The sequence below is a fragment of the Thunnus albacares genome, chromosome 13 (genome assembly GCF_914725855.1).
Source record: "Thunnus albacares chromosome 13, fThuAlb1.1, whole genome shotgun sequence".
Taxonomy (NCBI): Eukaryota; Metazoa; Chordata; class Actinopteri; order Scombriformes; family Scombridae; genus Thunnus; species Thunnus albacares.
The window spans coordinates 32,379,873-32,394,388 of NC_058118.1; the positions used below are offsets into that span (position 1 = coordinate 32,379,873).

General features: G+C 40.2%; 1 protein-coding gene across 1 annotated transcript in view; it reads right to left on the reverse strand.

The window, feature by feature from the left end:
• The window catches only part of LOC122995883 (NLR family CARD domain-containing protein 3-like), a 29,005-nt gene extending 14,702 nt beyond the window's left edge, over positions 1 to 14,303 (reverse strand). The window contains exons 1-10 of the mRNA XM_044371267.1: positions 14,162 to 14,303; positions 13,787 to 13,888; positions 13,558 to 13,671; positions 13,355 to 13,474; positions 11,160 to 11,238; positions 10,770 to 10,998; positions 8,799 to 10,599; positions 8,491 to 8,664; positions 6,221 to 6,394; positions 5,080 to 5,253 (exon numbers count right to left, since the gene is read on the reverse strand). Coding sequence (XP_044227202.1) covers positions 5,080 to 5,253; positions 6,221 to 6,394; positions 8,491 to 8,664; positions 8,799 to 10,599; positions 10,770 to 10,998; positions 11,160 to 11,238; positions 13,355 to 13,474; positions 13,558 to 13,671; positions 13,787 to 13,875 — 2,954 coding nt within the window. The 5' untranslated portion in view covers positions 13,876 to 13,888; positions 14,162 to 14,303. The remainder of the gene's footprint in view (positions 1 to 5,079; positions 5,254 to 6,220; positions 6,395 to 8,490; positions 8,665 to 8,798; positions 10,600 to 10,769; positions 10,999 to 11,159; positions 11,239 to 13,354; positions 13,475 to 13,557; positions 13,672 to 13,786; positions 13,889 to 14,161) is intronic.
• Between the last annotated feature and the right edge of the window lie 213 nt (positions 14,304 to 14,516).

Here is a 14,516-nt window from a genome sequence, read left to right on the forward strand (position 1 = left end):
ATGATTGATTCATGATTCAGTCATCTTTATTTTATAAATAAATAGGCTATGATCAGCTGCTGTTGTGCTTTCATTCCTTCTCCACAGGTAGTTTCCTGATCTGCTGTATTACAACAACAGCCGACTGTTTACTGTCCCGTCAGATCAGCTGACCAATCAATACACACTTTGGATCAAAGGGGTGTTGCCGTCCGTTAAAACACTTCCACTAGGATACACCTGTGTTTCCTGGCTCTAAGCTCCTCCAGGAGCCTCCTCTCTCCTCGCTCCTCGTCTCCTCCAGGTGCATTTAAGGGATCGGAAGATCCTCCATGATGGCGGAGAGAGATCGATTTCCGGGTCACGGAGGAGAGAGGACGCGAGGAAGCATAGAGTTAGCTTAATGAAAAGCACCCACATACATCTCAAGTCTCTTATTAGAAAGATTTGTCTTTTCATGATGTTATTTCCTCCATTAAACTGTTTCTTGCTGACAGACAGACTCTCCCTGACTTTAATTTGATCCATAATAACAGTTCAACACATTTATATTTTACATCATTTATCCTCATTTACATTCAGTCACATGTGAGGCTGAAAATTCCTGAGCGTCGGGTTTGATATGAGTTACATCATTTCCATTTTCCCTGAAACATTTAGCCAAATACATATTTTCCAGTGTTCAAAAGACACTCTGATCATATTCTGGGTTATTAAATAATGAATTCACTATCAGAATATCAAACAATACAGATGCAAATAATCAATAAATAATATAAACGCATTCTGTGAGTAGAAATGGTTCCTGTGCCTCTGAGCAGGACACAGTATAAATGCAGAATGCAGGTTGTTATTTATGTTTGTTAAACAGGTAACAGCTGCAGAGAGGAAACAGCTGCTGCAGTGATAACTGTGAACATTTATTAGTATTAATCAGAAGTTTCTACAGCTGTTAAAACTGACTGACAGCTGATCAGCTGTGATCAGCTGCCGCCGTCATCAGAAACGGACGTCGCTTCATGTGACACTTCAGAGGAAAGGACGTCTCATGTCTCTAAAAACAAATGTTCTCGTTTCCTCTCTCCTCGCTTTGTTTCCTTGGTTGCATCTCAAGTCTCTTAAATTGCATCCACGTTTCCCTCACTTGCTTCTTTTCCTTGCATCTTAGTCCCTGTTTACACCTGGTATTAACATCCGTCTCAGGTGATCCGATCACAAGTGGACAGCTCCAAGTACGTCTGTTTACACCTGGTATTAACATCCGTCTCAGGTGATCCGATCACAAGTGGACAGCTCCAAGTACGTCTGTTTACGCCTGGTATTAACATCCGTCTTGAGTGACCACTTGTTATTCGGATCTCACTTCCTCGCTCTATATGCAAATTAACACAGACATCATTTCTGTTTGCAAAGACTAAATTTGTTCCTTTTTAACTGGCGGGAGGATGTTGTGGAAATGTTTTATCGTTGCTCAAGAACCACACAGAGACATAAAGAAAGCATTAAACATTGTTACTTGTTGACGCAGTTGTAGACGCTGTACAATCCATCACACCATCAGTAACAATTATACAAATGTCCAAACACAAACAAAAATACAATCATCTTGTATTTTTGCAGAGAAAGCATGTTGTTCAGCCGGCCCTTTCTCTAAAGATTGTTAACCCAAACCAGACAGCTTTATACCTCTCCAGAATGAAAGCTAAAACAGTCTGGTCCCTAATAGACACTTCCACAAACTGTTACACCTTCTTACAAACAAGTATGGTCATACGATCTAACAGAGACCTCATGGTCAATCAATAACTTCAAACATGGACATCCTTCAACTTTAGCTTGTCTAGATACCTCATGATCCACACAGTCTCTAAAACAGCAGGCTTAAGACAAAGATATCTCTAGCTAACCCCAGAGGTCAGCAAGCAGCCCTCAGATAGAAACAAGTTCAAGAGTTCAACTAGACTAGGAGCAGGATTTCTTCACCAACATGTATACCAAAATGACAATGACATTACATCACATTCAGTTGACAACAACCACTGACCCCTTAGTTTAACAACATTTGCAACATATAAACAAAAGATTTATAAAATGATAACCTACTATTCAGTTTTCTTTCACAAGGACCGGGGGTCTGTGTATCCTCCGTCCAAAGCTGTGTTCAACTTGTTTGATAACAGGTTAAACAAATATACAATGCATTGTGCCCCCTCATGAAAATCAAATGCCCGTCCTATTGATTTACTCTAGCGCCGCGTCTGAACGTATATAATATATATATAGTTATATCAGTGGCAGCTGGTGACTCAAAATATTGGGGAGGACAGGAGAAAAACCAACATGGAATCTCACAACAAACCACATCAAACTATATCATTGTTCCCCAGCTGATGAAATCAGAGGGGTGGGGGACAGTTTTATATGCCAATAAAACTATTTGCTTTCAAAAACAAAAACCCCTGAGTGTTGAAAAGGCTGCTTCTTTAAATACATTTAGCATATACATATTGTTTCTAAACAAAGAAGAGCTCATTTTAGCCGTGCAGTGGTTCACAATGTGTCATTTTACCAACAAAGTTAAATTCAAATTTATAGTATTGTTCTATTGTGACAACAGATTTATGTTCTCATCAGAAACAGACAACATATCACATGATTTACACGTGTTTCCTGTGTATTTTCTTAGTATACAGAAATATATAAAGTACCACAAAGCTTATAATGTGATACAGGAACAGATCAGTGCTGAATACTAGAAAGACTGAACACTAAAAACATTCACTGATCTAAAAGTGTAGGTTCACATCAGAAAGTATTAATGCATGTATCAAATACATAACTTACACACTCTGATCTATATGCATCACATATAAAATATAGTCTACAAAGCTGACATGTTAACACTTGTTATTCTAGTTACTTTAAGCTTATTACTCAATATACAACTCAGCTTAAAAACCAACAATGAAGAAACTGTTACAACAAGCAGCCAGACCTCCTGCACACTCATTCACTAATCACACAACATCAACAGGTGACTGAACAACCACTCAATTAAAAACTGGATCAATTCCACATGAATGAGTAAGTCCAGACAGCTCACTGTAACTTCAACAAGCAAACTACCTACAGCACATTATATGATCTCTGCTGCATTCTGGTTAAGGAGATAAATTCACACAACAGCCACACAGAGACATTTAACCATCAGAGATGAAATTAGCAACCAAAGAGACAGAGAGAGAGAAGCTGTATCTGACTCACGTTATCTGATGTCTTCTTCTTTCTATCATGGAGATGAAGTATTCATGTCATAACATCCATTTGTGGCTGTTGGTCATCTTGTTTGTTAGTTAACAGAACTTTGTGACTGCTGGTTAACCAGTCTGATATCATTAGCAACAATGACAAACAAGCTAACTCTCCTGGTTGTTTCATTTAAATGATGTTGTTAACTTTCTATTGTTGTTGGGAGGAGTTCACTTCAGAGCAGCAGCACGTCACCGTAGTCCCGGTGAGGGTAATTTGGTTGTTGAAAGGGCCTAAATGAGATGTAATGTTTTACTGATGTGTTTAAAAATATAGTTTGTAATTTGCAAGTTATAATTTATTTTCTAATATGCTACTCTATCAATTTATCTATATCTTACTGCTCTTCTTCTCTTATCAGTTCGTCACACTCATGTACGTTACAGTTGTAGAGAACTGAAGATGAAATCTGGAAACTATCATTGGACCAAAGTGATGTCAATATTGTATTCTGGTTGTTGATTGGTTAGGGAGGACGTCCTCCCTTGGAACATCATTTTACGTGTCTTGGCCAATCTTAGATTAGCATGAAAAAAAATGAAGTACTTTAAATTGATGTAAGAGATCCACCCTGAGGAGGACAGCAGGAGTCCGTCCTCCTCTGCCCCCCACTCCCCCCCCACTGCTCCCCACCACCACCTCACACACACTGCTCTTTCTCCTCCTGCCCTGCAGGTGTCACTGTTGAAGCATTTTAATCAGAATTTCAATCATGGATTTCTTCCAACGAAGAGATATTTCATAAATGATAATGACATTTGGTAATGGTTTATTTCAACCAAGTATTCTTTTTATATTTTGATCTCCCTGTTGCCTCTCAAAAATAGAAGATGAGCAACCGCCTCTGCCTCTATGGACCAGCCTCCTCTGATTATATATATATATATATATATATATATATATATATATATATATATATATATATATATATATATATATATATATATATACATATGTGTGTGTGTGTGTGTGTGTGTCTAAATGTATGAATTCTTTGATCAAGAATATATATGTATATGTATATACTCATTGTCACAAAATTTGCACCTTCCTATAGATAGCCCGTTGGCTCACAAATTATAATAATAATTTAATCAAATTCAAATATATTCTTTACATTTCAATGTACAGTACAGTATGTTGTTCCTGATTGTAACCACCAATCTTCAGTACTGTATAATGTTATACTGAATATAATTTATGTCATGGCTTTAGCTGGCATCGTCACCATAGTAACGGTCGCTGAGGATCATGGGTAGGCTAACGGAACTGCTTCCACTATCGTCCAAAACTGACAAGAAAACTTGATTTCTCACAATCAAAGCTGAAATAATTAAAACGGATGGTCATAACCTTTCATATTGTTGAGTTATCAAGGACACCTTCTTGTTTAGTGTTGAGAAATGTTAAAGATATTAAAATCGACAGTGAGGAAAATACCCCGGTACCACCAGACTGGTAATATTAGAGTAAAAAAATAAAAACAAGGATAAAATCTTTTGATTAAATGTTGAGTGATGTAGCGGTTATAGTTTAAAAATGAATAGCATATGAGAACAAACAATACAGCCTCTGAGCTCCCGAGTCCCAACTGACAGAAAAAAACCTGCTGCAGGAACAAAACCTACTTCCACCTGAAATACATTAGTTTGAAAGTCGTGCTGACTGTCACGAAATAAATGGAAAAATCGTGTCAATGTACACGAATAGATTAAATTACATGACTATTTCATGAATTGCTGTGAGACTGAGTTGGTCCATACCTGAGAGAGTCCACCTGTCTATCCATACCTGAGAGTGTCCAGTCTCCAGTGTGGATCCTCCAGGCCAGCAGACAGCAGCTTCTCTCCCGAGTCTCCTGGATGATTGTAGCTCATGTCAAGCTCTCTCAAATGGGAGGGGTTGGAGCTCAGAGCTGAGGTCAGAGAAGCACAGCCTTCTTCTGTGATCAGACATCCTGACAGGCTGCAGACACACAAAACAACATATATGTCACATGATCTGAGATCACTGCAGGACTGGAAGGTAGTGTCTTTATTACTTTCATCACTAGTATGTTTCTGTAATCTTTAAATTTAAACTTAATACTTCCAGTCACTACTTCTAAATTCAAATGGCCAACCACAGTAAGGTTTGTATTGTGAGGCAGTTCCAGCTTTCTGTAACCTTAGTCAACATGATGTTAGCGTCTGCTAACTCTTCACTGCTAAAAATAGGTCTAAATAAAGAATAGTGAAAGAAGAAGCAGCCACAATGAGCTGCTAAGATGAAGAGCTGCAGGTGACAGATATGACTACAGTTTGTAAGAGGATCAAACCTCCAACATGTCACAGAGGTAAATGACTCCATATCAGATGCTCGCAGTTGAATACAGATCAGGAATCCCAACTAATGTGGCATATAAGGACTGAAGGTTGTGGCACAGTAAGAAAACATTTCTGACTCCTTCACTCATAGTCACTGACTACACTTCATACAGTTTCAGGAATCATCCAGAGTTTAAAGGTTGTATGAAACAAAAGAAGAATCAAATGGTAGTTAACCACATAACAGCTGGGGTGCACTGTCATATCACCATTGTGCCTAAAAATCACTATCATCCCAGCACAGATACTGCACTGAAATTAAAGGAAACTATAACTGTTACCAAAACACTGATCACTGAACAACTGTCTGCATGTGTGTTACTTTGGGCCAATTACACAGTTCTTCATTCAGTTTTTGTATCTAAAACTCCTCTCTCGTATTTCAGGTTCAAACAGCAGAGACAGAACAAAACAAATGGAAATACATTAGTAGAAAGTTATTCACAGGATCTAAACACACAACTGGTCTGAAAATAATTTGAGTAGAGAAATTGTCCAGGTGTTTATCAAGTCATATAAATCACAGTTTAAATAGTGATGAGTTGTGCAGGTTGATGAATTCTGACCTGAGAGTTTCCAGTGCACAGTGTGGACTCTCCAGTCCAGCAGACAGCAGCTTCACTCCTGAACTTTGCAAGTTGTTGTTACTCAAGTCCAGCCCTCTCAGATGGGAGGGGTTGGACCTCAGAGCTGAGGCCAGAGAAGCACACCCTTCCTCTGTGATCAGACATCCTGACAGCCTGCAGACACACAAAACAACATACATGTCACATGATCTAAGATCATTGCAGGACTGGAAGGTAGTGTGTTTATTACTATTATCACCAATATGTTTCTGTAATCTTTAGAGTTAAAATTAATACTTCCAGTCACTACTTCTAAATTCAAATGGCCAACCACAGTAAGGTTTGTATTGTGAGGCAGTTCCAGCTTTCTGTAACCTTAGTCAACATGATGTTAGCGTCTGCTAACTCTTCACTGCTAAAAATAGGTCTAAATAAAGAATAGTGAAAGAAGAAGCAGCCACAATGAGCTGCTAAGATGAAGAGCCGCAGGTGACAGATATGACTACAGTTTGTAAGAAGATCAAACCTCCAACATGTCACAGAGGTAAATGACTCTGTATCAGATGCTCGCAGTTGAATAAAGATCAGGAATCCCAACTAATGTGGCATATAAGGACTGAAGGTTGTGGAACAGTAAGAAAACATTTCTGACTCCTTCACTCATACTCACTGACTATACTTCACACAGTTTCAGGAATCATCCAGAGTTTAAAGGTTGTATGAAACAAAAGAAGAATTAAATGGTAGTTAACCACATAACAGCTGGGGTGCACTGTCATATCACCATTGTGCCTAAAAATCACTATCATCCCAGCACAGATACTGCTCTGAAATTAAAAGAAACTATAACTGTTACCAAAACACTGTTAACTGAATTACTGTCTGTATGTGTGTTACTTTGGGCCAATTACACAGTTCTTCATTCAGTTTTTGTATCTAAAACTCCTCTCTCGTATTTCAGGTTCAAACAGCGGAGACAGAACAAAACAAATGGAAATATATTAGTAGAAAGTTATTCACAGGGTCTAAACACACAACTGGTCTGAAAATAATTTGAGTAGAGAAATTGTCCAGGTGTTTATCAAGTCATATAAATCACAGTTTAAATAGTGATGAGTTGTGCAGGTTGATGAATTCTGACCTGAGAGTTTCCAGTGCACAGTGTGGACTCTCCAGTCCAGCAGACAGCAGCTTCACTCCTGAACTTTGCAAGTTGTTGTTACTCAATGCCAGCCCTCTCAGATGGGAGGGGTTGGACCTCAGAGCTGAGGCCAGAGAAGCACAGCCTTCCTCTGTGATCAGACATCCTGACAGACTGCAGACACACAAAACAACATACATGTCACATGATCTAAGATCATTGCAAGACTGGAAGGTAGTGTGTTTATTACTATTATCACCAATATGTTTCTGTAATCTTTAGAGTTAAACTTAATACTTCCATTCACTACTTCTAAATTCAAATGGCAAACCACAGTAAGGTTTGTATTGTGAGGCAGTTCCAGCTTTCTGTAACCTTAGTCAACATGATGTTAGCGTCTGCTAACTCATCACTGCTTAAAATAGGTCTAAATAAAGAATAGTGAAAGAGGAAGCAGCCACAATGAGCTGCTAAGATGAAGAGCTGCAGGTGACAGATATGACTACAGTTTGTAAGAAGATCAAACCTCCAACATGTCACAGAGGTAAATGACTCTGTATCAGATGCTCACAGTTGAATAAAGATCAGGAATCCCAACTAATGTGGCATATAAGGACTGAAGGTTGTGGAACAGTAAGAAAACATTTCTGACTCCTTCACTCATACTCACTGACTCTACTTCACACAGTTTCAGGAATCATCCAGAGTTTAAAAGTTGTATGAAACAAAAGAAGAATTAAATGGTAGTTAACCACATAACAGCTGGGGTGCACTGTCATATCACCATTGTGCCTAAAAATCACTATCTTCCCAGCACAGATACTGCTCTGAAATTAAAAGAAACTATAACTGTTACAAAAACACTGTTAACTGAATTACTGTCTGTATGTGTGTTACTTTGGGCCAATTACACAGTTCTTCATTCAGTTTTTGAATCTAAAACTCCTCTCTGGTATTTCAGGAGACAGAAAAAAACAAATGAAAATATAGAAATAGAAAGTTATTCACAGGGTCTAAATATACAACTGGTCTGGAAGTAATTTGGGTAGAGAAAATGTCCAAGTGTTTATCAAGTCATATAAATCACAGTTTAAATGGTGATCAGTTGTGCAGGTTGATGAATTCTGACCTGAGAGTTTCCAGTGCACAGTGTGGACTCTCCAGTCCAGCAGACAGCTGCTTCACTCCTGAACTCTGCAGGTTGTTGTTACTCATGTCTAGCTCTCTCAGACTGGAGGACTGGGAGCTGAGAACTGAGGACAGAGCTGCACAGCTTCTCTCTGAGAGGTTACAACCACTTAGTCTGGAAAACAAATGTGGAAAAATACTTAAAAACGTATTTTTCTCCCATCTTGAATATATTTCTTTATAATATCTTCTTTATATCTTTTCAATAAATCAATAAATCAATCAATAAATAACTCTCTGTGCACTTACAGAGCTTTGTTGGAGGCTTTGACCACTGGCAGCAGCCTCAGAAGAGCCTCCTCTGAAGCAGAGTATTTCTTTAGGTCAAACACGTCCAGATCTTTTTCTGATGACAGTAAGATGAAGACCAGAGCTGACCACTGAGCAGGAGACAGTTTATCTGTGGAGAGACTTCCTGATCTCAGGGACTGTTGGATCCCCTCCACTAAAGAATGATCATTAAGTTCATTCAGACAGTGGAACAGATTGATGCTTCTCTCTGTAGACAGATCCTCACTGAACTTCTTCTTGATGTACTCGACTGTTTCCTGACTGGTCAGTGAGCTACTGCCTGTCTGTGTCAGCAGACCTCGTAGGAGAGTCTGATTGGTCTGCAGTGAAAGACCCATGAGGAAGCGGAGGAACAAGTCCAGGTGTCCATTTGGACTCTTTAAGGCCTCATCCACAGCACTCTGGTAGAAACATGTCTCTGCAGATTCTTCTTCTCTTGTTTCAGACTTCTGGGATGTTGTTCTGTCTCCTGCCAGCAGATTGACTCCAGAGTTGATGAATGTCAGATGGACATGAAGAGCAGCCAGAAACTCCTGAATGCTCAGATGGACGAAGCAGAACACCTTGTCCTGGTACAGCCCTCTCTCCTCTTTAAAGACCTGTGTGAACACTCCTGAGTACACTGACGCTGCTCTGATATCGATGCCACACTCTGTCAGGTCTGATTCATAGAAGATCAGGTGGCCTTTCTGCAGCTGCTCAAAAGCCAGTTTCCCCAGAGACTCGATCATCTTCCTGCTCTCTGGACTCCAGTGTGGATCTGTCTCAGCTCCTCCATCATACTTGACATTCTTCAGCTTGGACTGAACCACCAGGAAGTGGATGTACATCTCAGTCAGGGTCTTGGGCAGCTCTCCTCCCTCTCTGCTTTTCAACAGATCCTCCAGAACTGTAGCAGTGATCCAGCAGAATGGGATGGGGCACATGATGTGGAGGCTTCGTGATGTCTTGATGTGGGAGATGATGGTGCTGGCCTGCTCCTCATCTCTGAATCTCTTCTTGAAGTACTCCTCCTTCTGTGGGTCAGTGAACCCTCTGACCTCTGTTACCATGTCAACACACCAAGGAGGGATCTGATTGGCTGCTGCAGGTCGTGTGGTTATCCAAAGGCGAGCAGAGGGAAGCAGTTTCCCCCTGATGAGGTTTGTCAGCAGCACATCCACTGAGGTGGACTTTGTAACATCAGTCAGGATCTTATTGTTGTGGAAGTCCAGAGGAAGTCGACACTCATCCAGACCGTCAAAGATGAACACAACCTGGAACTCTTCAAACCTGCAGATTCCTGCTTCTTTGGTTTCAGTAAAGAAGTGATGAACAAGTTCCACCAAGCTGTACTTTTTCTCTTTCAGCACATTCAGCTCTCTGAAAGTGAATGGAAATGTAAACTGTATGTCCTGGTTGGCTTTGTCTTCAGCCCAGTCCAGAGTGAACTTCTGTGTTAAGACTGTTTTCCCAATGCCAGCCACTCCTTTTGTCATCACTGTTCTGATTGGTTCATCTCTTCCAGGTGAGGCTTTAAAGATGTCTTCTTGTCTGATGGTTGTTTCTGGTCTGTCTGTTTTCCTGGTTGCTGTTTCAATCTGTCTGACCTCATGTTCATCATTGACCTCTGCAGTCCCTCCCTCTGTGATGTAGAGCTCTGTGTAGATCTGATTCAGAAGGGTTGGGTTTCCTGCTTTAGCAATCCCCTCAAACACACACTGGAACCTCTTCTTCAGGTTAGACTTGAGTTTACGTTGACACCTGCCAGCAGGAGTTCCTGAATGAACACACAGGAAACAGGATCAATGAATGAAGTATGAAGCAAATATTTAAACATTTCATTCCCTCAAAGAATGAGTGAATAAAACATATTTTCCTCCATCTGTTGAGATATCAGTAAATGTCTCATTTATCCATCATGTTAAATCTTTATAGAAATCCTCTTACTGCTCTGCAGACGGTCAGCAAGCTCCTCCTGCTTCATTCTCCTCAAGAAAAGCAGTGTGATCTTCAAAAATGCATCTCTGCTATTCCTCCTCTGCTCTTCCTCCTCACCATCCAACACCTCCGCATCCTCCTTCTGACTCTCTAAGCATTCTTGATAATCTGGACTCAGAACCTTCTGCATCTTCTTCAGCTCATTCTTCACAAAGGTGAAGATGTTCTCCTCCAGCAGCTGGAACAGAATACTATATGAATGACACAATCAAACTGAAATTATGAAGCAAACATCAGATACATGTTGGACAGACTGACAATCCACTGGTCTACAAAGTGCAGCATGGAGATGATTGTGAACAGAATAGATGTAAAAGTAGTTGTTGTACATGTACAGACCATAAATATGGAGTCCAGGGGTGTTTGATGCTGCTGGGCAGACTGACCACTGGGAACCTCTGAGCTCTCCTGGTCCACTCTGTGGAAGAATCATGAAGAATGAGTTCACATTATGTCTGTCCACACAGAGACAAACACAAGCTAAAGGTCCATCAAGTGATATTTGGATGTGAACAGAGAATCAGATGACTCCCTGTAGTGGTAAAGCTTTACTAGTCCTGCTGATCCCACTGAGAATCAACAGCTCAGTCTGTTTGTAGCTTTCAGCTCAGTGTTTTGCTTCATCAGTCAGTTTGGTTTAGTCTCAACAGCTCTGAACAACCCTCCATACAGCTCTCCCTCCCTCACTGTACACTGCTGAAGTGCCCTGGAGCAAGGCAGCTACAACCTCCAGCTGCTCCAGTGGAGCTGCTCAGTGTCTGCCTGTATCAGACTGGTTGAAGTGGGCAGCTCCCAGTATGAAAATGACATTTAGGTGAGAAAGTGAGAAAGTCGGCAGGTGTCATGTCTTAGGTTTTTGGACGTCTTGTGTTTGAGCAGGTTGAGGAGTATTTAGTCAGATACAATATGTTGTATGAGCTTCAGTCTGGCTTTACAGCAGCAGACTCTACTGGCACCTGTCTTATTCATTTGTTTGATTTTATTAGACAAAACCTTGATGGAGGAAATTATGCTGACTAGCAGAAAGCTTTTGACACAATGAATCATTCTATACTGTTGTCAAAGTTACAGTGCATGGTGTTTGGACATACTGCTGTAAAATGGTTTATTTCTTACATTACAGGAAGAACTCAAGTCTGTGATGTTGAAGTGGTTCTATCAGAACCTCAGGATATTACATGTGTGGTGCTGCACGGTTCTATTTTAGGGCCTCTTTTATTTCTTATGTATATAAATGATACGACAGCTGCTGTGACATGCAAGCTGCTGCTGTATGCTGATGATTCTGCATTACTGCTATCTGGGAATGATGTCAGTGAAATTCACAACTCTTAGTAATGAATCAGAAAGTGTGAGAGAGTGGCTCATAGATAACAAGCTTTCAATACATTTGGGTAAAACCCAGTCAATCCTGTTTGGAACAAAGACATCAAGAACAAATACACTGAAAATCTTTTGTAATGGAACTGAAATTTTATAATATTTTGTCTCATATTTAGGAATAATGTTGGACCAGTCACTGTCCTGTGAATCTGTTGTTGATAAAATATTATCTAAGAGTGGCAGCAAACTTCAGTTCCTGTTTCACAGACTAAGACTCTTTTTGACTTTTCTGTTGAGAAACTTCTCATGTCCTCATTGGTACAGCATCAGTTTGATTCTGCCTGTTCTGATTGGTTCAGTGGTTTGACATCTAAATTTAGGAACAAACTGCAGGTGATGCAAAATAATATTATTCAGTATTTATTAAATGTATCCTGTTTAACTCATGTTGATGATGAATTCAGAAGTGTAGGACTGCTGCCAGTACAGCTCAGAGTAGAACAACAGAAGCTGCATCATATGTTCAACATTATCAATGGGTTTGCTCCTCAATACTTCACAGATAACAATGGAACATACTCAGCATGGCTATAACACCAGGGCCAGTGTGTGTTCATATAAAGTCCCTCCAGTGAATAATGTAGCCAGAAGTTCCTTTTTTTAAGCTGCTGCCGTGTTGTGGAACAGCCTCCTGTTACACATCCAGCTGTTAAAAATGAGAGGAGCTTATACAAGTCAGGTCAGGACTTATTTATGGAACATGGTCACAGGTTTATAATGAAATCTGCAATTCCATTTTTACTTCAGCCATCAAATTGTCTTTGTTGTACTTCGTGTTTTGATGTGGGCGTTTATTATTTTCTTTAATTTGTGGTGATTCAGTTTTATGTTGTATGTCTTGTGTTTTGTCTTTTAACATCTTGGGTCCATGTTGGAAATAAGTGTTTTAACTTTAACATGTTTTTTATGTCTGTAATGTATAAATAAATCATATCATGTCACTTTTCATATGAACAAGCGAGTGCAACACCATGAATGTCTTCCAGGAGAGACTGTCTGAACATGTGATCTGTTATCTCCATATTTAAATGATTATCACGTCTCCTCCCTCTCTATGACGGCCGGCTTTTCACTGACGTGGTCGGACAACACGTCATACAAACCAGTTCTTTTCTAGCATAACCCGACGTTTACTGTCAGTTACAGCTTACATCTGATCAGCAGATGGACGTCCTCCTTTAAAAGTAACGAAATCCTCCTTCGACCGGTCGCTCTTAAAGGACACACAGCTGGGTTCAGGTCCAGGAGAGTCTGGTCTCTGCTGCTGGATCCTGAAACAACAACAGCTCTGATAAATGTGCATGTTGGATAGAAATGAAAAGTCTGTTCAGTCTTTGCAGCTTTACATTCTGACCTTCCATCAGCAGGTTGTCCAGGTTTAAACCATATAGGTTTCCCCATGGACCGGTCACTCTTCATGGACACACAGCTGGGTCCAGGTCCAGGTCCAGGTCCAGCAGAGTCTGGTCTGTGCTGCTTCTCTGTTCTTCAACACAACACACACAGAGCTCTGAGTGTGAATAATGATGGTGGAGTGATGTGAGTGGAGAACAGCGATGGACAGTTAGAGATCCTCATCTCACCTCTGAGCTTTGGTCTGGCTGTCATGTTCCCTCCGCCTTCGCCTTTTAGAGGGAGGGACTCCCTCCTCTCTGTCCTCACACTGATCCATAGCAGAGAAACACCTTCACACAAACACAACAACAAGCTCATTCATTACAACAAGCTGCACATCACACCAGCACTGCAGTTACAACAGCGTCATTCTTGATTCAACCACCAGATGGCAGCAAAGTAAGACATTATTCTTCATTTCCACTGAGGTTTAATGTTTCATGTTTTACTTTCAGAAGGTTCCAGTTCTCTGTTGGCTTTTCATTTACCACTATAGAACACATTTAATGGAGATGAGCTGCTGGTGGAGTCAGCTGTGTGGCAGAAGAAATAAAAATACTCACCAGGTGAATTCAGATCCACATCCAGTCACAGAGTCTTTGTAGCTTCACCTGCAGAGGAAACACAGAGAGAGAAACTGCTGCTGATTCTCCTTCATCAGTCCTTCATCATCAGTCTGAGGACTCTGGTTTTCTATGGAGTCATTTGTACTTTTTGCTGTTTTAATTAGAGATTGTACTGAATGACACTTTATTGATTAATAACAGTTAAGCAGCATATCACACTTAGAGGCCTGACATGTATTTCAACTGATGATTTAGTGAATAAACATAAAGATACTGATGCAACAATTTTCACAAATATCAGTGGAGACAAAACTTGTGAAGTTTGTCAGACACTAAACGTGTTCTCTCTCTT